The sequence below is a fragment of the Vidua macroura genome, chromosome 20, assembly GCF_024509145.1.
Source record: "Vidua macroura isolate BioBank_ID:100142 chromosome 20, ASM2450914v1, whole genome shotgun sequence".
Taxonomy (NCBI): Eukaryota; Metazoa; Chordata; class Aves; order Passeriformes; family Viduidae; genus Vidua; species Vidua macroura.
In genome coordinates this window covers 4,729,717-4,756,227 of record NC_071590.1, presented here as the reverse complement: position 1 = coordinate 4,756,227, position 26,511 = coordinate 4,729,717, and the positions used below count along the sequence as shown (strand labels likewise).

Below are 26,511 nucleotides of genomic sequence, written 5' to 3'. Positions count from 1 at the left end.
TGATTTATCAGGTAAGGATCTGCTCTAACGTGCAGTAAAAGCTTCAAGTTCTGGCTGTAAGTCAGGGGTTAGTCCTCTGGGTAGTCACAGAGGAGGTTTTGCAGGGGGATCAGAAGGTAGAGCCCTTGGGAACCCCAGGAAAAATAAACATAGCCCAAAAAGCTGTGAGAGATTGTGTGACAGCCTCTGGTGAATGAGAAGTGACCGAACACCAGGTTTTTCTCTTTCACAGCCATAAACCCAGGCTAAGGAGCCTGTCCATTACATCTCTGCTGTGGTATCACTCCCCGTGTTTGACACTGCTCACATGATCTACGAACTGGGGCCTGGTTTTGATTTAGCACTGTTTATTAACTGAGCAGTGCTGACATATTTTAGTGCAACATATAAAATCTAAGGCTTTTTCTTAAGCTGAGGAAATGAGGTTATGTGACATTGATCCAAAATGGAGGGGAGTATTTTAGGTTTCATGTTAACAGACAAGGGAGCAGAGACAGGGGAAATGCAGTTTTTCTCCTGTCCTCCCTGCCAAGTCCTCTGCAAATGGGGCAGAAACACCAGGTTTCAGTAAAGTCTGGTACAGATTTAAAACCAGCTGCAAATGGCTTTTGATCACTTTGTCATGTGTGTGAAAGATTGTAAGAATCAGTTTAAAACCTAAATTGAGACAATAAGAAATTCAAAATAACGTCTGTTTGAGTTATTCAGCTCTGAAAAGTTGGACACGAATGTCCCATGGCTACAGTGAAGGTACAAGATGTGGTCCCCATTAAATGGAAGAGGAAATTGAGGCCAGAAATGGGGGAATGGTGATTCAATGGGTAGAGAAGAGGTTGGTCCTTCAGATTTTAGGACCTTATGGAATTCCACCAGCGCTAGGAATGTCGGCTAAGGATATCTAGAGATATTAAGGAAATCTAGAGCTTACTGGCACAAAATAGTGATCTGCAAACAGGCAATGACAGGCCATTAATAGGCCTGGTAATATAGATTTGCATTAACTTTTTGAGGTGTTTTGTAAGGCCCTTGGCTGCCTGTCAAAGCACTGAAGCTGGTGCATTGTTCCAGCACTGGAGTTGCTGCTGTTGGTGTGAGTCCAGAGCTGCTGTGGTTGTGCAACACTCCCAAGTCCTTGCTTTTCTCCTGATTACCTCCTGAATGGAAGTCCTTTCCTTGGTTTTGATAACAGCTATTAAATTTGGCTGCACCCACTCAACATTGCTGTGCTTCTCGGAAATGGGGCAGCGGTTGTGTAACTTCCATTCATCTGTCCATGCAGAGCAGTTAATTTCCATTATTGAGGTTTCCCAACATCATAAGAGAGTTGCATTAATGGGGCTTATCTGTGATAACCAGTGCAAACTAGTGCAGGAAAATCTGTGAACAGAGCCAGCCCTGTTTAATTCAGCCTGGTGAGTGAACATTACACCATTACCCTCCACCAGCAACTCTCAGCTTCCTGCTCCTCCCCACACCTCTCCTGACCTCTGTCGTGGTGCTTGGAAACCCACTGGCTGTACTTTGCTCCCTGTTTCAGCTGGAGCTGCCTGTAAGGGGTTCCCATCATCAGTTGCTCTGGGATCTGAGCAAGCTGTGCTGTCATTCCACCAAATTCCCTCAATTCCCTCCAGGAGAGTGGGGTTGCCCATTTTCCTCCTGCAGCCAGCCCAGAGCTCACTGGTGCATCTCCCCTGTCCCATCACTTTAGTCACCCCAAGAAGAAGGGCTGAAGGAGCTCACATGTTGCCCCATGTAATCTCACTGCTAGCTGACATTTCTCCTCCTCCTCCACTCATCCCAAATCCCTTCCTTTTCAGATCCCTTCATTTCCTCCTGCTCTCAGTTTTTAAGCCTTCTCTTATGTGACTTAGTGTCTAGAACAGTTTCCTTCTGTACTTCTCTCCCCTTTCAAATCCTTCCTTAAACCACAGCCACTTCAGCAAGTCCTCCTTTTCAGAGCAGTAATCCCCAGTTATGCCAGAGCCCACAAACATTATCTGGTGTCATGTCAAGCCTGTGCACAGCCTCTGAGGGAGGCTGGGCAGGTTTCTGAGAGGGAGCAGAGCTTCTGAATCCCTTTGAAATGGAACACAAATCAGGCACCTCGTTCTCTTTGGTATCAAAGCCCCGTTCTTGTCCCAGGGCAGGGTGTGGGTGTGGATTTGGGGACAGGATGCAGCAGCACCATCCAGAGTGTGAGAGGTTTGTGTGGAACCACGAATCATTTGGATGTGCGAGTTAAGGGCATGTCCCCAGTGCTAAGATGGGCTGGTTTAGATGTGTCTCGTGGGGCTGGTTCTTGCCCAGTTGCTCATTTCCAGATGTGAATTTTGTGAGAGAGCTCACAAGTGCTATCTCCTTTTAGGGATCCCCCCCATAGTCAGTCCCCATCTCTGTGCAAGTAACTGGGTTGGCTCCCAGTGGGAGCAGCAGCAGCAGGACTGTGGAATCTGTGCTTTTTGGTCACCAGCTGTGTAACAGGTTTGCTACCAGGAGCATTCCCTCTGCTGTGAGAGTCCTGTACAAAAGGTGACATTGAGCATCGTGGAAATGTCAGGAATACTTAGCCTGCCGCGCTTCTCAAAGGGAAAGACGTTGGAGCTGGGATTTAAGATAAGGGTAGTGTAGTCAAAAAGGGGTTTAGGACTAGGACTGGGCATGGGTGTGACTATGGGGCAGCCTGTTGGTTGTTGTCTAGAGGGCAGAGCAGAGAGCAATTCAGGTGATGGAGAGTCTGCTCCTACATCCCCAAAAAGCAGGGTGTTCACAGGGGCCCAGCAGTCCTGCACTGGGCTCGTGAAAACCTTGTGGTAAAACCTCTGTGAGGGGGTTCTCAGGTCTCAAGTCCTAAACATGTTGTGAGCAATTCCATTTGCTCCTCACGCTGTGATTTAATTCCCAGCATTGTTAGGAGCAGCCTGTGAGTGGATGGGACTCCTGTGGCTGCTCCTGGTGCAGCTCCCAGGGGACTCTGCCTGATCAAAAGTGCTGCCCAAGATAATGTGAACTGTCAGTCATGGTCAGGCCTTAATGAGTGCTGGATTCAGCTCAGTTAGAAACCCACTCTAGGGGGGAAAATCCCCTCCCATGGCCATGTCTGTCCAGTGGAGTAAAACACAAGTGCTCTGGGAAGGGGCTGTGCTCCACAAGCTGACAGCAGATCCCACACTTGTGGGATACATTCTCCTCCTTTAGAAAGACGAAAGGTAAAAGAAGGAGAAAAGGCTATTACTGATCAATTGCCAAAATCATAAAACACAGAGAGATGGAGAGAGGAAGAAACCAGCTGTAAATGTAAAAACCAGCACAAAAAATCCAGCGAGTCCATGGTGGAGCTGGGGATTAAACCAGTCAGTTCCCGTGCCATGAGGCCACTTTGCCTCATGTGCTGGCTCCCGTGGTGGGGTGGCCAAGCTGGGGCTGTCAGCAGTGTCCTGGGAGCAGGGCAGGTCCTGGCAGCCCTGGGGGACTGCAGGGTCACATCCCCTCCTGCTGCCACGGGGACTGGGAGCACCTCTGAGCTCCCCACGGAATCCCTGCCCCGGGCTGGGGTGGTGCAGGAGGAGGAGGAGGAGGATGAGTGACTGGAGAGGATGAACACTGAGTGGGGACAGGCTTCCTATTCCAGCAGCTCTGGATTTATTTCTGTTCATTCACTGCAAGTCACAATCCATTCTCTTCATTTTCATTCTTCCATGCTGTGACACCCTTAAAATCCGTGGTACATTTAACTTTTTATTTCCATTTAATACCTCTTAAAGTGATCTAATGCAGACAGATTACAGACAGTGAGGGTTACTGTCCTTTGGTGGGAATACCCTGTTTAATAAAATATTGAGAGACAGACTGGCCCCTCCATGCATTAAAAAAGAAAGATACACTACATTTAGATGCTGTGGTAGTAAACTTTATAGACTTATCAATTTTGGACAGTCATATTCTCCTGAAGTTTTCAAATCACCTTGCAAAGGCAGCCAGCTCTCCTGGTTTGGAAATCAGAACCAGTTGTTTTTGCAGTTTGCAGTATTTAATGTAGATCTATGTAAATTGCTAGGGGAGGGGGAGGAGAAGAGTTTGATCTTGAAATATAATTTGGGTTGTTCTCATCTTTTCTTGTAAAGGCTGTTTGGAACATTTGTTGCCACCTCCCAGTTTTCAAACATCTCAGTCTCAAAAAGTTCTGATACTTTTAAAGATAAGGATCAAAATTTATGTATTTTTTTCTCTTAGTTCTCATGCCTTTGACATTCAGGTTTGCAAACTTCCCCTATCAAAGGGCTTTAACATCTTTCCTTTTCCTTTCCTTTTTTTTTTTTAATTTTTAAATGAAAATTGACATTCTCATTTAAAAATGTGACTCTAGGTGCCAAGACTTTCAGAAAAAATGCCAAATACCACAATACCTACGGGAATTTGCAACCTTATTATTAGGAATGGGCGCCTCTCACTTCTCTTCAAGCCTCCTGAGATTTTCTTGTTTCATCTAAATCCATCCAAATTCTGTGATCTTTAAAAGTGGGAAGAGTGGAAAAGTACCTCCTGAGAGGTAAAAACTGATTTCAAAGCATGGATCTAATTTCCAGTTTGAAGCTCTTTAAACATCAAATATTTTCAGGTGTAAGGTTTGGTTGCCGGAAATGTTGTTTTTTCCCCAATTTTTTTTTTTTTTTTTTTTTTTTTTTGCTTTGCTGGTAGAATGAAGGATTTGATTTAACGTTATATGCCTGGAAAAAAATAAAGCATTTAATTTACATTTTACAAGGCAGTTATTGCAGGTTAATTAAATATCAATTGAGTGTTATAGGCCATATTAAGATTTATTAATAACCCAGCAGATAAATCTCCTTGGAATTCAATTAAATGAAAATCACATAAAAATATATGTGCAATTTTATTCATATAATACATAAAACTTGTGAATTATTGTGCAGCGTTGTACAGTAAGTTGATTAATGGGAAATAATTGCTGAAATGGAGAAAAATCAATTTAAACTTCCTGTAGCAGCTATAAGAACCTTGGTATTCTTGTCCCACACCCTTGGCAAGCTGAGTCTGTGTCTGCACTTAGACTCTACCATAGGATGAGTCCTGGAATAAATGTGCTTCCTCTCCTCTCAGCTGCTTTAGCTCAGCATTTTGGGCTCGGAGAAAGGAATTAGTCACTGTTGCCAGTGTGTTCTTTTGAATTAATTGTGCCACTGGAGCTTCTAGGGGTGAAACAAGGAGCAGGAAGGTGACACTGGTGGCTGTCCCCGTGTCACAGGCAGGTCCCTGCTGGCCCCAGGAGCATGGGGAGCTCTGGGGCTCTTTGGGCAGCAGATGTGGGAGCTTTGTGCCCTTTGGACGCTGTTCCCACTCTGTCCCAGTGCTCCCAAGGCAGTTCTGCCAGCCAGGCTGTGGGCTCTGGGCAGAGCAGCCCGTGGGGCTTTAACCAGTCCCAGGCTGCGTCAAGGGAAATGTGGGTTGGATATTAGGAAAAAGGTTTTTACAGAAAGGGTGATAAAGTGATAAAGTTCTGGAATGGTCTGCCCGGGGAGGTGGTGGAGTCACCATCCCTGGGTGTGTTTAAACAAAGCCTGGATGTGGTGGGTGCCAGGGTTTAGTTGAGGTGTTGGGGCTGGGTTGGACTCGATGATCTTTAAGATCTCTTCCAACCCAGGGATTTTGGGATTCTGTGAATTCTGTGAACCAGGATTAGTGAGGGGCTCAAGGCCCTTCTGGGAAGCAAAGCTTCTGACATCTCAGATGAGATCCGGGAGCTTGTGAGAAATGCTACTCACTTTCAAAAATGTAGAAGGTTTATTAAACCCATCAAAAATACAACAGAAAACTGAATAGAGAAAATATTACGGTGCCAGGAGCAGAGGATTTTTCTCACTATGTGTTCATCCACACAATGGAGGTTTTACCTTTTAGCCCTTTAGTCCTTCCCAAAGTTCTGTCCATGGACTCCTCCTTCTCTGTCCAGTGCTGGAGATCACTTCATTAAATCTTGATTGGAGGTCAGGTGCTGTCATAGTAATGAGTGACCCTCCCAAATGTCCCAAACCCAAGGCACCCCCTGATAACAACACAAGGGGGGTAAAACATAACTATAAATCTGTAAAACTTCTCTTTACATATATACATGATATTTGCCTTTTAATTGTGAAAGTCACCCATCACATTGCTCATCTATCACAAGCTGGACTTGGAAAATATCTTTCCAATCCTCGCCGGCCGATGGGGCCTGGCCTGGTGCCATCTGCTCCCTGTGAATCCTGAGTTAAACACTGTCAATATGAGATTATGTTCCAATTACAGGACCAGACCGACTGGTTTAACTCCTACCATGAATCTATTTTGCTTTATTACCATGCCCTGACTCTGTGACTGATGTACCAGACACCAAAAGAGATGGGCTCTGCCCAGAGGGCTTTGTCTCACAGGAACACGCCGGGAGAAGACTGAATGTGGCAGAAAATGCAGATGAATGAGTAACGCAGTCGAGATTTTCTTTTTAATTTGGGGATTCTTTGCTTGGTTTTGTGTTTGGCTTGAGTTTTAATATTGCTAAATTTGCTTCCTTCAGACGTTGCACAAGAACAGAGACTTCCAGAGAAACTCAAACAGGGTTAGGCATGTGGCTCTTTGAAGTGTGCGTGTTGGGGGTGAACACTCCTGAGCATGGAAAACCAAGGGACAACCCTGCTCCAGCTCACACAACAGCTCCAGCTGAGCCATGGCCCTTCCTGGGGAAGTTTAGCCATGTTGAAAATACAAGCAGGTGTCAGTCCTTGCTCATCCTCCCTGCTCCTGCAGCAAAGATTGCCTGCATCTGTCTCCTCTGTGCTTCAGCTCTGCTTCTCCCTGCAATAGTTGTCAGGGATATTAGCATTAAATACTTACTGCCTGGCTTAACTAAGGGGTAAGATAGGATTTAATTTGTATGGCTGAAATCCAATTATATAATGGAGCCCCTGGGGGAAGCAGTTATACCTGCTGAATCTCTTGGATGAGTAATTGTGCACAAAGGCTCCTCTCCAGAAGTAGAAACAGATCTGAAATATTTTTTCTTTTCTCTTTTTTTTGCTGCTGCTGTTACATAATAAGGCTGAGACCCTGAAAAGAAAAGCCAATGACAACCCAATGCAGTAGAAAGAATTAAACCATTGCCAGGGGAAAACAAGTTATAATCTGATAAAATCAAGGCTCTAACAGGAAGTCTGCAGCAGCATTAGCTTGGAGGAGCCAAAAGGCAGGGCAGCCAAAGGAAGCTTACTCATCTTTTTGGAAAATAGTACAGAGGCTTTGCTGTCTAACTTTTCCCCCTATTTCCACCATGACCAGGGAAAGGGAATCCTCTGGTTGCTTTTGTCAAAGCTTGGGAGGTGAGTAGGTATTTAAAAAGCTGAGCAGCCAGCTAATTCAGATACTTTGGAAAAATCCAGCATTAACCACCTTTGAAAATCCCTTCTGCTTATCCTGCATGTCATCTGCACCCTGATAGGCATCAGAATCATAGGTGATGATGAGCAGGACAGGAACAAAAGCATGATGAGGTTCCCAGCAAGGTTTATGAAAGCAGGCAAGCTTGTAAGGCATTAATCTCTGGGGTAGTACTGGGGCTTGACAACTCTCCCATCTGATATCTGCAGCAGCTCCAAATCCCACAAAGGAATTACTGAGGGGCTGGGACTGAAGGCATCAGCCTGTTGTCCTTGTGCAAGGCTCCTCAGTGGTCAGAGCGCCAAAATTCATTCTGTTTTTAAAAACAAAAAGCAAACTTTTATTCTTTTCTAATGAGCTCTGAGTGGAAAAAATAATTTCCTCGGTGTCTTTGATTCCAGGGCTACATGCAGATAAAATTGTGACTACTTCCAGCCAGGGGAGGGAAGGCCAGAATTCCCAGTGCCACAGACTGAGGACAGAGCCTCCAGCCTCGCTGCCTGGGCAGGGATTTCAGTCCTTGCAGAATGCAGCTAAATCCTGGTGAGGCTCCACGAGGAGGGACCTGTTCCCAGCCTCGCAGCTCCACCCAGTGGCTCTTTTTTGGCAGGATAAATCCATAATTTCAGGGGCACCAAAACCTGTTGAGGCCAACACTGATGCACTGTGGAGATGCTCTGGGATGTGCATGAGGAATTGAGGGTGTGTTTATCACATTCTTAGAGTTGTCAGCTGCCATTTGGATAATGGCAAAAAAACTGCCAAGAGACTTGTAATGAATATAGAAAAATCAGAAATCTTATTATCCCCTTTCTTAACCCCTCCCAGCATAAGTAGAAGGGGGAAAATAGTAGGGAACTGGTAATTTACACACTTCACCTTTTCAAATTCTCTGTGAGCAGATTGCAACAGTTTGGGCCAACTTATTGTTATATGAGCTTCGTAATGAACTACCAAAACAACTGATTTCTGATCTGTAAGCTCATTTTGAAAAAGAATTCTCTTGTGAGTGTGAATTTAACTTGGCAGCTCTCACTGTATTGCTCCACTTTCCTTCCTGGGTAATTACCAGGACTAACAGGAAGCAAATTTTCATCATTTCTATCAAGGATGCCATGCTGAAACTTGCTGTTTCTAGGAGTATCAGAGCACTTGTAATTAAAATAAGCTTCTATTTGTGCATGTGCACACTTCTAATCCAAGAACACTCAAGAGATGGGTACAGATTCACAGAACACAGAAGTGTGATATTAACAGAGTTAATTTTCGATTTGAGCCAGTATTGTAAAAATATCCCATTCCTCCAAGCTCAAGTGAAAACTGACATCTCCGTTGTGCATAATGTAGATTTACCAGCCTCTCTGCAAGTCTTAAAAATAGAGAAGCTGATAAACTGATAGAAACCACAGTTTTGCTGTGAATCTCCTGAAAGTGCCTGCCCCATCTGTGTGAGGAAAGGATCATCTGTGAAATGCTGCTCCCAGATGGGCTGTGCAGCTCCAGTGCCATGGAAGGAGTTGAAATGACCTCTTCCTCCTGGAGTTCAAACGTTATTTAGCATAAATGCAGCCCCTAAGGCCTTCACTTGAAGTTGCTTTCTGCCAGCACAGCAGCTGAACATGGGCTTTAATCTGCTTTGCTTTGCCACTGGAGAGCTCTGTGGTAAGAGATTTGGAGTTACAAACTACATGAATCCCACCTTTAAGCTTGTAGACATCAGTTCTCCATCCATACAATTAAAGCTAAATCAGCCTATGCCTTGTTAGGACAAAAGATCAGAGGTTTTCCTTTTAGAGGGATAATATTTCAAAATAGATATTCAGTATTCCACGTGTAAAGAATAACACGAAGCATCTTGTAAAAGGCAAGTTTTGGAAAAGGGATTTTTTTTTTTCTTTTTATTAAACCCTAAATCAGAGCAAGAACCTGCTGGATTTTACTTGTCCTCCCCAAAACCATCACTGAAGAGCCCTTCAGTGTCTGTGCCAGGTACAGCCACCCCACCAAATGTCCAAGACCACAGCTCCCAGGCTGTGGAACAAAACTGGTTCGGTGATTTTACCACAGAGGCGTTTTGTGGGCACCATCTCCCAGCTGAGCTTGTTCTCTCTTGTTGCCACAAGTCACCTGTGCAGTGGTGGCACCATGGCAATGAGGGAGGCCAGCAAGCCCTGTGTGTGTGCAGGGAAGGTTTCAAATGCCCATGGGACACAAAATACCTGAGATTTTGGCATGGTAAGGGTATCACAGCTTGCAGCCTGTGAGTTTTTCTCCTTCTCTGCTTCTGTACTAGGATTTCTGTATTTGCAAAGCTCCTACCAAAGGTCTGTGCAGGTTGTGAAGCTCAGATGAAACCTGCTGCTGTGATAAGCAACCTCCTTACCCCAAAAGTGCTGTTCAGTTCTTCTTTTCATGCAGCTGGGGGGGGTCCCAGGCTCCCTGCAGCTGCTTTCAGCCACTGTGCAGTCCTGAGCCTGCTCTCCTGCCACGTGAAGAGGGGTTTGTACCCAAAATGCCTGGAGGCCTTGTCTGTCTCGAAGGAGAAGGTGGTGACAATGGTGTTCAGCAGGGGCACGTTGAGGAAAGGCTGTGGCCTCCAGAAAGGGGACAGGATGACCCTGATGATCCTGTGCAGTTGTATCATCAACCACATCTTCCAGTAGGGGATGTGAGAGCCCAGCCTCACCGAGGGGTCTGCACTGGACAGCAGCTGGTGCCTGACCAGGAAGCCCTTCCTGCTTGGGGTGTCACCAAAGCAATAATGATAACCTGTCCTGCCAGCAGGTCTGCCTTCAGCTGCAGGTGCCTTGCTGCAAGGACATGCATCCATGCCACATTCCCTGGAGAAATAAGAGAGGGAGAGAAACAGGCATTCAGGAGGAGCTCGGTTTCCCTGTTTACCATAGACTGAGTGCATTGGATCTGCCAGCTTCAGTGCTGGGAAGCAGGGAGGCACTCATGTGTGCTCAGCTGTGCTGCAGAGAGACTGAGTAGTTAATCCAGGCCTCCAAGATCCTTTAAACCTTTGGTTTCCCCTTTGAGCTGGACAATTAATGTGCCTTGTGATCCTGGTTCACGTGAAGCAAAAGGGCAGTGTTTTGTAGAGAGAGCAGGATGAATAGGAGGCAGTGCTCCAGGGTTTTATCCCTGCCTCTGCTGTGAGCCTTTGAAGGAGTCACTTGATTTATCTGGGCCTGATTCTTCTCTTACAGCATTTTCAAAATCTGCACTGCACTTGGAAAAAGACATCTAAGTGTGCTGCACAGAAATCACGGAATGCCTGTGTGATCTAATGGTGAATTACACCCCCTGAAAGGCACCAAAACAAACTGTTCCTATAGGTTTTGTGAGTAATTTCTTGTGCCTTTTTTGTAAAGAACTTGACAAGTGGTGGTAGTTTAATTATTTTTTCTAATGAAGAAGTGTCTTTTCCTAGCAAAAACATTTTAAAAACACAGCCAGAATTTCTCTCTGCCCCCCATATATCCCTGAAACACTTCTCAAAGGGAATAAAGAAACCCTTCCTAGGTAAATAGTAGTAATAAGAAACTGCTTTTAAAATCCTTTAGCCAGTCTAAGTTTTGTGGTTCCAAACCCATTTGTGCTCATTCACCATACTCATCTCTCTGTCTGGGGAGATTATGGCTAAGCTGATGTGTAAAATCCCCTGTGATTAAAGCTGGTAGCACCCATGCACGGAGCTCAGCCCTTCACTCACCCACGTAGGTGTGATTCCGCTCGGTGTCTTCAGGCTCCAGGTAGTTGAGAACACCATTCCTGGCTCTGGCAAGCACATACAGCTCCTGCAGGAACGCTGCCTTCTCCCCATACACGGTGTTGGCACGGAGGACGCAGGTTCTGAGTGTGCCACCATTGCTCGGCTGTAAAATCAGGCAGGACGTCAGTGGATGAATCCAGTTTAGATGGATCCAGAGATGGAATCCTCCACAGCGACTCTGGGTTTCCCAGATAAACCCAAACCCTGGGAATACTGGTCTAGAGGAGTCAACATTTGCAGAGGTGCTCTGCATGCTTGGTACCTGTTTTGGGTCCCTAAAAGCACAAGGAGCTGCCCAGTTTGATTTTATTTCTTTTTTTCACAGCACACCTGCACCCACGTGGTGCTCCTTGAGATGTGCTGGCTGGAGAGTGCTGGTGGCATGAACTCTTCTGCACTTGGGTGTATAAAAGAGGATTTGCAGCAACCAAAACTGGGTACCACAGCAAGCCAGCCCAAGGGTTCGAGGCTGGCCTCGAACTGGGACTTGGGGGAGAGATGCTCCAGGCAATGGCTTAGAGCACAAGTCTCATTTTCACATTCTCCTTCATTGTCCAGAAGAACTCATATGTCTGCTGACTGCACTGCCAGCCTAAAACACTGAACAGCTACCTTGGGTAGGGAGCTGGCTCTGGGTACACCAATATTTTTAATTCTTAAGTCACTCTGGAAAGCCTGGAAATTACACTTTTTTTTCAGTATGAACCAGGTGAAGCTGGTTCCTTCAGCCCTAATTTAGCACAGCCCTTTCCAAAGTCACACTCCTGCTGGAGCTGAAGCACAGGCTTGAAGGGAAGCACCCTGTGATCCTGGGAGAGTCTGGCAGCTTCCTGCTAATGTGGGAATATCAGGCTTTGGGAGGCTTAGGACAATGTGGTTTATGCACCAAATCCAGGCAGAGGTTGGATACACACTTAGACAGGAGCTGTGGGGTCTTTCCAACCATCTCCCTCTTTTCCCTGCCCCGTGCTGTAATTCCAGGGGTGCTACCACTGGATTTTGTACCTTTGTTCCGTTGGCTTCAAGCACAATTTTTTCTGCCATGGCTTTTGTCTTCCCGTAGGGCAGCTCCACTTCCCCACCGTACTGAGTGTCCTCATTTCCTCTGGAACAGACTGTGGGAGACAGGGAGTGACCGTGGGGCAGAGCACAGGGCTGGGGGACATCTGTGCCAGCCTGGTTTGCTCTGCATTGCCTGCTCCCAGGGCTTTCTGCTGCCTGGCAGCTATGGGAATCCCAGCTCCTCGCTGAACTTTGGAAGCAATAAAGCCCCAGGGAACACCAGGTGCTTCAGGGTGTTCACAGGCAGGTTTGCATGGGGCAGTGGTTTCTCAGAGCTGGATTTAGTTTTGTCTAATAGCATGATTGAAATAACATTCCATCAGGCAAATTAGAAGGCAGCAGAGTGACATTTTTAAGCAACTCACAGCAAGGTAAAAAGAGCACCAGAAGATGGAGGGCAGGAAAATGAGAATAATTCTACTTCATTTTTTCATCAGGGGCAGAGAAAAGCCTCTCATGAGCCATAAACTAAAAGGAGAAACTGCTACTTAATTTTCTCACAGAGTTGATTAAAGTTGGGAGACATTTTCTGGGGATGTGGTGGAGCTGTTGGAGATCTCCTGGAAGCCTTGCAATCAGCAGGGTTGTGCTGGGATTGCTCCTTCATCTCCCCTCACAAATTACCCTTGAGGGGAAGGAGAAGCAGAGGACCCATGGCCAAGGACAAGCAGGGAACACTGGGCTGTGACTGTGGAACACAACCTGCTCCTCAGGCTGCCACCTTACAGCTGCCAAGGGGAAAGCCTGTGGCATCTCACATGGGACTGGCCTCACAGGGCCTGGAATAATTCCAAGGAGAAAGCAGAAAGCAGCTCTATTCCCCATAGGGTGTCAGCATCTCGTCCCAGTGGTTTGAGATCAGCCTGAGGCCATTGTGGGATTTGATTAAACATCTCCAGTGGGCTCTGGAGTGAAGAAACCTGGCTTGCAGCATTGGGAAGGAGCCACTTGCTCCTGTGCTCTTCTGAGTAGAATAGATGAGCTCTCCCCCCCTCCATGTGCTGCTGGAGACTTTATTCTGACTTTTAAATTAATTTACTCTATATTTTGCTGTTCAAGAGAAATCCACCCTGGCAAACCAGGACCTGCCAGGCATGGGGTGCCCCACACAGGGCAAAGAGGAATCCTCACCCTCCTGGGCTCAGATACATCTCCTGGCAGGGTTCAGTGGCCTGTGAGGACTTCACCCAGCAAATCTGCAGCAGAGGTGTTTTTGTCAAACACTGGGCCTTGGGAGAGTCAGCTCTGACTCAGGCTCCCTCTTTGACCTTGGCAAGTTGTTTTCTCTTTTCTGTGCTCAGATCTCCCTGTGTAAAACGTGGCTGATGCTGTTGCCCGGCCCTTGCCTGTTCAGCAGTCTGGCATGTTGTGTGTCAGATATCCCAGCTGAGATCAGGCTCTCCTTGCACTACAGCAACAGAAATAAATTAGGAGCATCAGAAATGTAGACTCCTCACACACCCTGGGCTTCTATCACAAAACCCTCCTCCCCTCCCCATGTTTACAGGCCACGAAGAAGAGACAGACCAAAAAACAAGCAAGACAAAAGATTGATTGTGCAAGGTTTGTTGCAAGCCCAGGAGAGACCCGAGACAATTAGCGGGGGGTTATCTAGAAGTTCTAGTTTTAATTGCTTTCTCTCCTTTTTTTTAATCAATTTTTTGGGTTTTGGTTTTGTTGTTTTTGTTTTTTTTTTTCCCCTGCAAAGCTTTTAGAAAGCAGCAGCCTCACAAAGGGACAAACCTGCCTGCTGTTCCTGGGCTCTGCTGTGTGTGCCTTCCCCCACCCCTCTGAAGCTTGGTAGTAACAAAGAGCTCAGCATAATGCTCTTGCTTTTCAAAACGATCCCAGATAAGTGAACGCTAATCAGACTGGAGCAGCATTGTCAGAAGGTATCTCAGCAGTGCCTGTCTCCCAGGGATTGAGACTGACAGAGGCATTTTCTATTCTTGTCGGATGCTGAGGTGTGAGCATTATCCCAGCGCCCATCACCCCGGCCAGACACTCCTCCTGCTTTGTCTCTGCCAATTCCCCAGCACGTAAAAGGGAGGTAAATAAAATCTATGAGCAGTGATGGAGAAGGGGCACAGAGGAAAAGGAAAAGGCAGGCAGGATCCTGGACTGGGAGGGAGAGGGCAGAACAGATGGGGTGGGGATGGGGAGATGGGAAGAGGAGGAAGGAGAAAGGCATCACCTGTGCCTTCAGTCTGCAAAGCAGAGCCATGTCATGCTGCTCCCAGTCATCTCTGGGCTCCCTGTTGAGACAGGTGGGGTAAGTTTTCACTGGGAGGCTGGTACTTCTCATTATCTAATTCCCTTCATTTAAAATCAAAATAATTGGAGAATAAAGACCCCTCTCTAGGGCTTCCTCTCAGGATAATGGGAGAATCTGAGTGTATTCTGCAAAATAAGTGAAAGACTCCAGGTGTGGTTTTGTTTGTATTTGTGGTGGGGAAGGCTGTTCATAGCTCCATGAGCACCAGCCTGGGTGGGTTTTCTTGCCCCTGTTGGTACCACCATTACAAGCCAAAGGACAAGGCAAGATCTGGGGCCGAATTTTTCAAGAGATCTGTTCACATCTCTCTCTTAAGTCACAGGACTAAAATACTGGCAAGGACGTGCCTGTATCTACATGAATTCTTAGGAATTATTTGTATTTGCTAGTGACCAAATTCCATAGCTTTGCAGTGACACAGTCTCCAGTGCTTGTGGTCCCAAGTGGATTGAGTTGCTCTCATGGAGTTCTTCATAAGCCAGACATTTATTCTACAGATTTGAGTGCTTAGATGCTTTTCAAAACAAGGGGCTTATGCCTTGACTTACTTGTGAGCATGAGATTTAGGCTTGTAGGTAATTTTAAGTTATGTCTTTTCTAGCTGGGCTCAAATTTCTAGAGCCAAGTGGCTGAAGGCAGCTGTGTCCAGCCTGGCTGCCTGTGGAGACACCACTTGACTTGGAGCCAGCTCCCCTGGCACACAAGTTTCCAGGGGCTGAGCAGTTTGTGTGGCTACAACCAGGCTTGAAATCAGCAAGGAGACTTCCAATAGTACACATCACATTGACCTGAAATTTAACCTAAAACTTCAGCCCCTGAAATTTTTGAAGATATTTCTTCAGAAATATCAGCCCTGCTCTTAAGGTGCAGGTGCTGTTGGCTCAGGAATACAAAAGTATTCACAAATCCTGATGGTGAGCCCTTAGCAGGGGTGTGAGGTGATTGTCAAAGTCATTTCTGGAAATCAAAGCAAAAAAACCCTCAGAATTGTTATTTTGACCACTGTCTTTGTATTGATCCAAATTCCACCTTTGCCACAGAGGGTTTTCTAAAGCTCTGCTGCTGCTTCTGGGTCTGTGGGTCAATCTTGTGGGAGCCACAAACAGAGGAGAAGGCTTGAGCATAATGCCCTGAAGCCCAGGAGAAAGCCCCCATGAGCATGTAGCCAGGAAGAAGGATTTTGAGGGACAGAAGGGTACAATTTACAGGTCAGAAGCAGGTAAGAGAAGGATGAACCTGAATCCTGCAGGGCAGGTTCACAGCAGTGCATCTGTCCCCTAAGACTTCACGGGTAATTACTTTTTTCTGGGAAAATGCTACATGAGATTTGCCCACATTTGATAACAGAAGATGGGCACAGGATTGCCAGCAGTTCCCTGTGGGGCTGGGAGGAGCAGGGGCAGTGTGGTGGTAGCAGTGGGGCACCACCTGCCCTTTGGGTTGACTCATTGTGAGGAAGAGCAAAAACTCTGACCCAACAGCAGGATGTAATGTGGCCATATCCCAAACTGTGAGCATGTGAAACCTTATCTGAGAATGATCTTAGGGCTCAGAGGAGCAGGGCTGCAGATGCAGGGACAGCCTGGCAGTGCAGCTGGGCCACACAGCTCTCACCTTGGGGTATCACTGGCTAGGCTCAGGTTGGGAAGAGCCATGGTTCTTAAACGGGCAGAGCAGCAAGGAAGGGTTTTCAAGAAAGAGAAGAGGAACAGGCTGGAAGGAGAACACAAATCTTCTCCTTGGTAGCCACAGCTCAAATCTCCATCTGGCTGCAGTTGCATTGCTGTTTGACTGGACAAACAGAGCAATGGAGAAGATTTGCTGAGCCTCACCTGAGCAGGGGCTCACAGGAGGTGCTGGGTCCCACAGCAGCGATGGAGCTGGTGTAGAGCAGGTATGGGATGTTCAGGACACAGCAGGCCCTGACCACATTTTCAGTACCTGTGGGGCAGGATGGGAAGGACAAACATCAACCACCTTGCCTTGATTCCTGTTGTGCAAATCAAAACATATTTCCAGGCTTTTTCTGACTTGGAACTAACCCTTTTTTTTTTTTTTTTTTCATGGCTGAAAAGATATAAAACCCCAGGTCAGGGCTGCATTTCCTCAGCAGGGGATGGTTTATAACATGAGTAGCAGTCACATCCATAGCTCGGATGTGGCTGAACCTCCATGGCCATTGGCAACTGACTTAACTTGGACTTTAGAGCTGCTAACAAAGGGAAGCTGAGGGCTTGGCAGAGCAAAACTCCATCTTTTTTCATTTGCGGGCAGATTGTTGGTGAACTGCAGCCTTCTGGCAAAGGATCAGTGCTTTAGTTGCATGTGTTGCTCTATAGAGGCTCTGCAGGGTGCTACAGGGTGAAATCACTCCATCAGACTCCTGATAGCTGCAGAGCTTTAAAATAATGAGGGCAGCTTACACATGAAATCCAGACAAATCCAAAACATGGTTTGCTTTAAGGAAGGTTGTTCTGGCTGAACTTGTTGGTCAGTGTGTGTGGTTTAGTGTGGTTATTTTGGAATTTTTTGGTGGGTTCAAACAATTTATGACTTTTGCAGGAGTGGTTTTTGCCTTCATTGGGATTTTGATCCAAGTTGATCCTGTGAGAACCTCAATGACAAGGACTGAGGGCCTTCAGACCTGATAAGGCAGATCTGAAAGGAAGCAGCTCGTAGGGTTGGCTTCCAGAAACCTCCACACTCTTTGTGCCTGGCTAAGCAGGCTCTGCCCTGAGCCTGTCTGCAAATCTTGTGTGGGAGGGCTTGTGATTTCTCTTCTCTTTGCTATTAAGGGCATAATCGGAAATTACCAAGGAAATCCTGAGTTTAGGATAATTTCCAAGCACACAAATCCATCTGAAATCCCAGTAGAAAAGAAATCAATGTGTTTCTCTATGAGCCTATCACAATATGTAAAGTTAACTGAGAACCCCTGGTGAGAAACATCACTGGAAACAGCTGAGTTAAAATCCATTCAGCTTAACAAAAAGCAGATTTAAAAGTCTTTAAGTGACTAGATGGAAAAAATAATTCTTGTAGAAGAGAACTCTTCAATTCAGTCAACAAGGCTATAACAGGATTCAGCAGCCAGTGGTTGAAACAGAGGAGGGAATCAACGCAGAAGTTGTAAATTTTGGCCAGAATTGATAATTAACCATAGCCACACCACCACTCCTCAGCATTGTTATGGCTTGCTGAAAGCCATGATAGATAGCCCATTAACTTGCACCCTGTCTGTTGAAAAGGAATGGTCCAATTTAGCCACAAATTGTTGGGCTTAGAGCAGTAATTGGATGAATTTCTGTGGCCTGAGTTGCACAGAGGAGTTAGCTGGAGGATTATATACTTGACCTCTCCTGACCCTACCTTTTTCCATGAAGTCCACAGCAGGTATCAAATACCATTTTTATTCTTTTATCTGCCATGATTTTAATAGAGAACTTCAGGCTAATCTCTGAATTCAGAATTTTGAAGATGCAGCAGCCCCATTTTGGGGAGTTTCATGTGGAGCCATCCAAGGGGAGGCAGAAACACAGGACAGGCTCCTGTTAAGCCATCCCAGACCATGCTCCTCAAAGAGTCACTCGGTGACACTGGAAAATCCTTGCGTGTGTAGCTTTCTGGGAATGTCACCAACATCTGCAAGAGGTTTGGTTTGCTGAGGAGGGGACTTGCCCCGTGTTCAGTGCTCTCTATAAATCCTCCCTGAGCTGAAGCACTGAGCTCACAGCAACAGTGAGGGGGAAGAGCTCACAAAGCCACTAAAAAGCAGCAGGAGCCCTCGGGCTCTGAATATTCTGAGAACACAGAGAGCACAACACAGGCTCTTAAAAGCATTGAGTTTTGAAAGCAACTACAGCAATGAAAAGAAGGCTGGAATTTAAATGTTACCCTTGAATGTATCAGCAAATGGTCGAAGCCCTAAGCAGTAATCGAGTTGGAGATGTATATATATAAAAAAAATAAAATTCCTTCCTTTTGGTTAACGACTATTTTAGCAGCTAACAGCCTGAGGTACCACTGGAATTGCTGCTGTAATAGGGATTTCATTATTTTTATAGCCTGTGCTTATTTCCTAGATTTATGAGCAAATTTTCTCTAAGCAGATCTTGCACCAAACATGAAATTGGCTGTTGGTGGTAGGAGGACAGGGTTGTGGAGCTCTCAGTTACACGTGGCCTGTTGATACACGATAGCTGGGAACTCTGACTAATTAAACAGCATCACTCTGCTAATTAAAACAGCATCACTCCCTTCTGGTGGGTGCAGCTCAAGGCATACAGCCTTGTGCTGGTACAGACAGGGCAAAATCCCTGGGAAAGCTATGAGCTATCCAAAACAGGGTTTAATTGTAATTGTTGGCCTTGTCACACACAAAACCGTTTCAGACCACTGCAGGTGTGTCCTGAAGCACCTCAGTGCCACCAGGGGAAGCCCAGAAGAGCTGTGCCAAAACTGAGCCCAGATGTGATGAGCAGTGGAGAGGAGCAGCCCTGAGCAAAGACAGAGGGGCAAAGGGAGAAACCTCCCTGCTGGAAAGGTTCTGGGCACCTTTCCCATCCCTGGGTGTGTTGGAATCCTGGATGCTGAGAATTTTAAACTTTCTGTGCTTAAAGGCACAGACCCACAAGAGAACACTGCATTTGACCTGAGGTCATGGAACAGGCTTTTGAAATTGATTAATAGCACTGGGATTAGGGGTGAGTAGTTGGTTAGAAGTGTGTAATATCACATGGTGGAAAACTTAGAGTTTGGGGTTTTAGAATATAGAAATAAATATGAAGCAAGATGGAGATTTTAGGGCAGGTTGTTCTTCTTTACCTTCTTCCTGGGTTTGGGTGATGTTTTGTGGTTGGACAGAAAAGTCCACATTGCGGGCTTCGAGGGATCAGTTATTGGTTAAAAGGGAAAATAATCTAGGTGTCCTTTCTTAATTGGATAGTTTAGTTTTAAAAGACCTTGTACCAAGAGTCAGTTAGCCATTTTGTGCCTTGCTAATGAAAAAACTGCTGAATTCACGGTACTGAGACTGTGACATAGATAAGGAATAATGAACACCTGAGTCTGAACACGAAACTGTCTCAAGTGCCTTCATTCCCCACCTCGAGAAACCAATCTGGGCGTGTGGGATTCAGGCAGAGCGAGCGCTAAATGTGGCTGTGGACCGCTGGAGCCGCTTGTGTGGCTGCCGGGAGCGTGGGAGGGCAGGGCTGCGACCAGGGCCTGCCTTGGGCTCAGCCCCGCGCTGGCCGCTCTCGGCTCCCGCAGCCGCGGGCGCTCCCGCACGGCAGCCCCGAGGCGCGGAGCTCTCCTCGCGTCACTGGCACGCCAGTGCGAGCTGCGAAAAATCACAGAGATGCAAAAGGAGTGCAAGTCAGCATTTGTACCGCCTGCAAAGTACCAAGATTATAAATGAAAAAATTATTTATTTTAATAATATAAATAATAAATAATATACTATATATAATATAATATAATATAATATAATATAATATAATATAATATAATATAATATAATATAATATAATATACTATAATATAATAATATAATATACTATAATATAATATACTATAATATAATATAATATAATAATATATAATAATATATTATATTATATTATATTATATTATATTATATTATATTATATTATATATTATATATATAAATATAATATATATATTATATATTATAATATATAATATTATATAATAATAAATAATTAACTACCATTAATTATTAAATTAATTAACAATTTTAAATTACACGAAGAAATTTATTTTAATATATAAATAAAAAAATTATAAATCAAACAAAAATTTATAAATAAATAAATAAATCAGCATTTGTACTTCCTGCAAAGTACAAAAATGTATAAATTAAAAAAGCTATTTTAATAATATAATTAAATAAAATATTAGCAACTATTTATTAATTATTAAATTAACAATTTTAAATTACACAAAGACATTTATTTTAATATATAAATAAAAATTATAAATCAAGCAAAAATTTATAAATAAAAAAATAAATCAAATCAGCATTTGTACTTCCTGCAAAGTACAAAAATGTATAAATTAAAAGAAATTATTTTAATAATATAATTAAATAAAATATTAACAAATAACGATTTATTAATTATTAAATTAACATCAATTTAAAATTAGATAAGGAAATTTATTTTAATATATAAATTAAAAATTATAAATCAAACAAAAATTTATAAATAAAAAATAAATCAGCATTTGTACTTTCTGCAAAGTACAAAAAATTATAAAGTTTTAAAAATAATTTATTTATTTAAATTAAATTTCAATTAAGTAAATCAACAATTAATTAATTATTAATTAATAAATAACTAAGAATTCATTAATTAATAATCAAATCAATAAATAACAGTTTTAGTTAAATAAATTTATTAATGAAAAATTTATAAATCAAACAAAAATTTATAAATAACAAATTATCTATCAAATCAGCATTTGTACTTTCTGCAAAGTATGAAAAATTTATAAATAAAAAAATGTTAATTTTAATTAAATTTTAATCAAATCAATAAAATAAAATTAATAATTAATCCTTAACTACCAAGGAATTAATTATTCATTAATAATTAATTTAACAATCAACTTAATTAAATAAATTGATTAATTTTAATTTACAAATTAAGAAATTATAAATAAAAAAAAAATGTATACACCAAATCAGCATTTGTACTTTCTGCAAAGTACAAATTTATTGATTATTTATTTATTTATTTTTATGTATACCTTCCTGCAAAGCGTGGAATGTCCTCTGTGCAGGGCAAGGCCAAGCACTCCAAATGTGCCATTTAAATCCAGCGCACCAGGGCAAAATCCCCTTGGTTTTTTTTGACCTCCCAGCAGCCAGGTTTGCATCTGGTTTTAGTTTACCACGTGCTGTGCATCAGACGCGGGGCAGAGGCACCGTGGCTGTCACCGCAGAGCCCCGGCTGGAGCTGCCCCAGCCCCTGCAGCAGGGAAGCTCTGCTGCACTCTTCCCTTCAGACACAAAATTTTGTGGGAACAACACCTGGTGATTTCAAGAGACAGCGCACAGAGCTTTGTTTAAATTGCAAATACTGGAGATTAAGCAGGAAAAGAATTTTCCTTAAGCCATCCCATACCATGCTCCCCAAAGAGTCACTCGGTGACACTGGAAAATCCTTGCGTGTGTGGTTTTCTGGGAATGTCACCAACATCTGCAAGAGGTTTGGTTTGCTGAGGAGGGGACTTGCCCCACGTTCAGTGCTCTCTGTAAATCCTCCCTTAAAAAGCTTCATAGGAAATTCCTCCCTTAGAGCCACTCAGAATTTCCCCCCTATTCCTTCTCCTCCTTCCTCAGCGTAGCTGTTCCTTACATGGCTACTCTTGACATCTACTACTCATTTTCTTGCTTTGAGACAGTGTTGTAACATTTCAGTAGGATTTTTCCCTTTTTCCTTTCCTGTAGTTGGGAATGGGACAGGGAGAAGCTGGGATGAGCAGCCTGCACTCCTCAGGGATTTGCAAGCAGCCACTCACGGGGTTGCTTTGGGAAGGAGATGTCTCCTCTGCCCTGGACAGAGAGCCCCACACACGCTGGGCTCAGGGATGGAACTCCTGGAGGATCCCACAAATGAGTAGCTCAGGGAAGGGTCTGTGGCTCCAGCTGTGGGGCTCTTATGGTGTGGAAACCCTCAGAGAGGATCCACCAGGGCAAGGCGGGCAGAGGATTATTCCTCATGGCCCAAAAGGAGGGGTGGAATCCAGGCCAGCAGATCAAGTGGCTGAGTGTTCTCTGAGCAGCCTGGGACGGAGGAGGAGACAGAAATTTTACCAAAGGGTCCGGCTGCTTTCTTCATTAGCACAGCCAACAATCAGTGGACTCGCTCTGAGGAGCTTTAATGTTAAATTAATTCACACTGAGCATGAATATTAATTTAGTAGTAAAGCACAGAGTCGATTCAGTGAGAATAGAGGGTGAAAAGAAAGGAGCTGTCCATGAAGCAGAGGTAAAACCTTGCCTGGAGGACCAGAGTGCAGAGGAGGATGCTCCTGCCGAGAGGCAGAGCAGGGTGTCAGCAGGCTCGTGGGGGGAATTTTTCTGCTACTCTGTTGTTTGGGAAAGCCTAGAACCCATCAGGCTGAAGTGTTAAATAGCCTTTTTCACACCACCTGTGCTAAGGCAGCTGGTGTAAAGCAACCATGAGGAATTTTCAAATTGACCAGGCCTGATGAGCTCTTCCCAAGGCTCCTGAAGAGGTGAGGGGTGTAACTGCAGCTTTACTGTGTTATCAGCTACTTTGGAGAACTTCTGAAGGCACTGGGAGAGTTCAGCCGAGCAAAAGAAACACTTGTGCTTGGAAGGGAGGTAAAGGAGAGGCAGGAAATTACAGAACATTTTGGGTTCAACCCCAGGAAATTCAGGAGCACACAGTCAAACACGTGTGTGTGAGCACCTGTGGGATAATGGGGAGAATGGAAGCAGCTGACATGGATTTGTCAAGAACAAATCAAGCCAGATAAACCTCCTTTGTTCTTATGACAAGGTAGCAGGCTGAAGGGATATTGTGGAGCAGGTTGATGTCATCTATCTTGATTTTTGAAGGGCTTTGGAAACTCAGCGTCATTCTCACAAAGAGTCAGTAAAACACGGGCTAAATAAGCCCCATTAAGGAGAGCATAAAGCTGGAGGAATTATAGTTCCCAGGGAATTGCCAGCTGTGGTAGGTGGCTGCCCTGGGGCTCTCCAGGGCTTATTGCTGTATTTGAGTCTTTTTGATTGTTTTCATCAAGAATCTGGCAGATTTGTTCATTAAACCAGCAGATAACATCAGACTGGGAGGGACCATGCTGGAGGATTTGAGTATGAGCTGAATGGAATTAACAGAGTCTGGAGAAAAAAAAAAAAAAAGTGAAATTTAATAGGAACAAAGAGAAGTTTTTGGGTTTAGCAGGGAAGAGGCAGCTGATCTTCATGAATGAATTAAATTGGGCCAGGGCAGCTCAGGAGCTGTTGCTTGTTGTCAACTGAAAAAGGCACAATTGTAGTGACAGGGAAAACAGGAGGATAAATTGCAGGATGGAAGAGACAAATCTTTCAGCTTTTTGCAGCAAAGGGAAGGCCACAGCCCAAAATTCAATGCCCCCCTTGCAGACAGGAGCAATGGCAGCGCTGGATGGAGCAGAGGAGGAGGCAGGAGTGTGTGAGAGCTGCTTTAGCCTAAAGCAGAAACCAGTATGGAGTGGAAGGATGTGGTTTGCAGATGGTGGAGATTGTTGTTAAAAAAAAAAAAAATACAGTAATCCTGTAATACCTCTTCTACCTGTAAGTTTAGATGGGAAATCAAGGACCCAGACTGTACCCATTGCCTGGTGGGGCAGAGATAAATGGGCTGCTTGGGGTGGCCTGGGGACAGAGCAAACATCTGTGGTGGAGCTGAGTCTGCCTGGGGCAGAGGGATGGGGTTGGGATGGCCCCTCAGGCTGCTCCTGCCTCATTGCCTGTGGTTTGCTGGGGTGTCAGGCCACAGACCCCTCCTGGAGCTTGGATTTTGGCACCTCCCTAATGTTTAAACAGCTTTTTCTTCAATTATGGGTGGTTTTAAGGTAATTGGCTCCCTGAAAGCTGGGGAAACCAGTCTGCTGAGTTCAGCTGCCAGGGAGGTTTCTGACAGTGATATTTTCCCTGGGAGTCTTGACTTGCTGTGGGTGCATCCCCTTTCTGTCCATATCTCCCCACAGGATCTCCCTCAGCATTTTTTGCTGCTCTCAAAGCAGGCTGAAGGTTTGGGCAGTCAGAGAGAGGGAACCCAGCCCAGCATTAGCTGAGCAGAGCACCCTGAGCTGCCTTGGCTTGTTTTGCATGGGCATTCCTGAACCCAGTAATACAGGTTGTTTTTCCCCAGAAAATCTCACTGTACTCAACCCTACATGAGGGCAGCACTCAGGATATGATCAAATTAATTAATTCAGTATATCTGGGTGTCTACTGAGACTTACCTCCTCCTTTTTTAACACTGCTATAGGTTTCTCTCAATTATTTCCATCATTTATTTCACAATGCCTGCAGTAGGTGCTGAGACTGATTCTGTTGCTGTCAGGATTTTTAGTTATTTCCCTCAGAAGCAGTGGTTGGTTTGAGCAGCTGGAGGATGTTGGTTTAGCCCCTTGTGTCAGACTGGCTGAGCAGAAGCAGCTGGGCAGCCAAGTTCCCATGTCACAGCCTCTGTGTGCATGTGGCTCCTCACAACTGATCCCTGCCTGGGGCCTCAGAGCCTCACTGGGAGACTTCTCTTGGGTGATCCATCCCTAGGGGCCTTTTTTCTTTCATTTAGTGCTGTGCTGTAAAACTTGTGAGCTGGAAGTTGTTCCTCACCCAGTCTGTTTATCCAGGTTCCTGCCCCATGCCTGTAACTGTGGCATCTCCAGTGCTAACCCAGCTGCCAGGAAAAGGAGGGTTATGGGCAATAAACAGATGTTGATGGCCTTTTCTTACCTGTGCTGAGTTTTTCTACTTCTTCTCTTGCAGCTGAATCAAAACCTCTGACTTCTTTGATGTAGTCTTGTTGAGAGAGGAGCTCTACGATCCTCTCCCCCACAAACCCACATCCTCCTGTCACCAGGTAGACCCGGGCTCCATCCATTGCTGAAGATGTTTTTGTGGTTGAGGAGCAGAGAGAAGGAGGTTGCCAGGATCTTATCGTGCACTCAGCCGGTGTTTTCTGAGCTCAGTCTAAAGTTTAGCTGTCACAGAATGCTGCTGGATGAACATTAACTGCAGCTGGTTACACATAAATCAGGTTTTCCTTGGCACAGTCCCACAGTGCTGCCACAGGCCCCTTCTGGGCTCTCTGACTCAGCCTTTCCCTGTTCCCATGGTAGCCCATGGCCAGTGGGGCACCTCTGGCTTGCCTTGGTGTGTGTCCAGTCTCAAGCCAAAGTCTGGATGCCAGAAGTTTTGCACCCTGGACTGTCCCTTGCCACAGGCAGGTTTATCAGCTGTTGGAGCTCAGGGCAGCTGCTGCCAGTGGGAGGCTGCAAGGACCCTGCTCCCATGCCCTGGTGGTTTGTAGAGAGGCTTTACAGCAGCAAATCCTTCCAGTGCTGAGCTGTGTCAGGAATGGGCAGCTGGGGTTTGGTGGTCACCAATTCCACCAGTCTGAGCATCTGGCAAGGCTCTCCTGGATGGATGTGCCTTGAGTTGAATACATCATGCACCCCTCTCTGATTTATATATATATATATATATTTAGGAGGAGAAAGACCTCTCATAATTTGAAAACCATATTGCAGTGCAAACTCTACCACATCCTTTGGCAAGGTGTTCCAACAATTAATTCTCATCACTGATACAAGTTTCATCTTGGCTGCCACACCTTTCCCTGCTATGCTCTACAGAGTGTGTGCTGTTTAATTTCCCACTGGAATCCAAAAATGGCATCAGCTTTGTCCAAGGGTGCTTGATCCTGTCCTCAAAGTGGCATGTGGCAGGGGCAAGACCTGTCCTGTTCCTCCTTGCCTCTCCCAAAAAGGATCAGAGATAACAAAGTCAGGCCTGATCAGCTCCCAGGCTCTCCTTGATGCCAAGCAAACGACATCCCTCAGTCTGGAATAGTCACATTTTTTCCAATCCATCTTTGAAGCAGCTTGTCACTGTTGGTGAGCTGTTCTGAGAGGGTAAATAAGGTAATGTAGTCTCCCTGCTTATTTTTCCTTAACACAGTGTAGTAGTTGTTTTTCTGTAGTGTTGCTTGGGAAGTTTTGAGTTAGTTCCTGTTTCAGGTTCACTGCTTTCCCCATCCCCAGGCTGGAATGTGGAGACAATTCCAACTGCATTCATGGCCAGAGCCATTCTTACCACAGTGCCAGTGCCTGGCTGGCTAAAGAGCCACTTGGTGCTGGGCATGAGGTTAATGAAGAGTTAAGGCAGTGAGCTCCAAGAGTAGCTGGGTTTTGTTTGTGA

The 26,511-nt window shown here is 45.0% G+C and overlaps 1 protein-coding gene across 1 annotated transcript; it reads right to left on the bottom strand.

The window, feature by feature from the left end:
• Nucleotides 1-9,811: 9,811 nt before the first annotated feature.
• Nucleotides 9,812-25,238, bottom strand: LOC128817380 (3 beta-hydroxysteroid dehydrogenase type 7-like). The gene is given in 6 exon segments (XM_053995846.1): nt 9,812-10,192; nt 10,195-10,268; nt 11,147-11,309; nt 12,212-12,311; nt 16,376-16,484; nt 25,045-25,238. Coding segments are annotated over 6 exon segments (948 nt in total). The 5' UTR covers nt 25,193-25,238; the 3' UTR covers nt 9,812-9,838.
• Nucleotides 25,239-26,511: the final 1,273 nt, after the last annotated feature.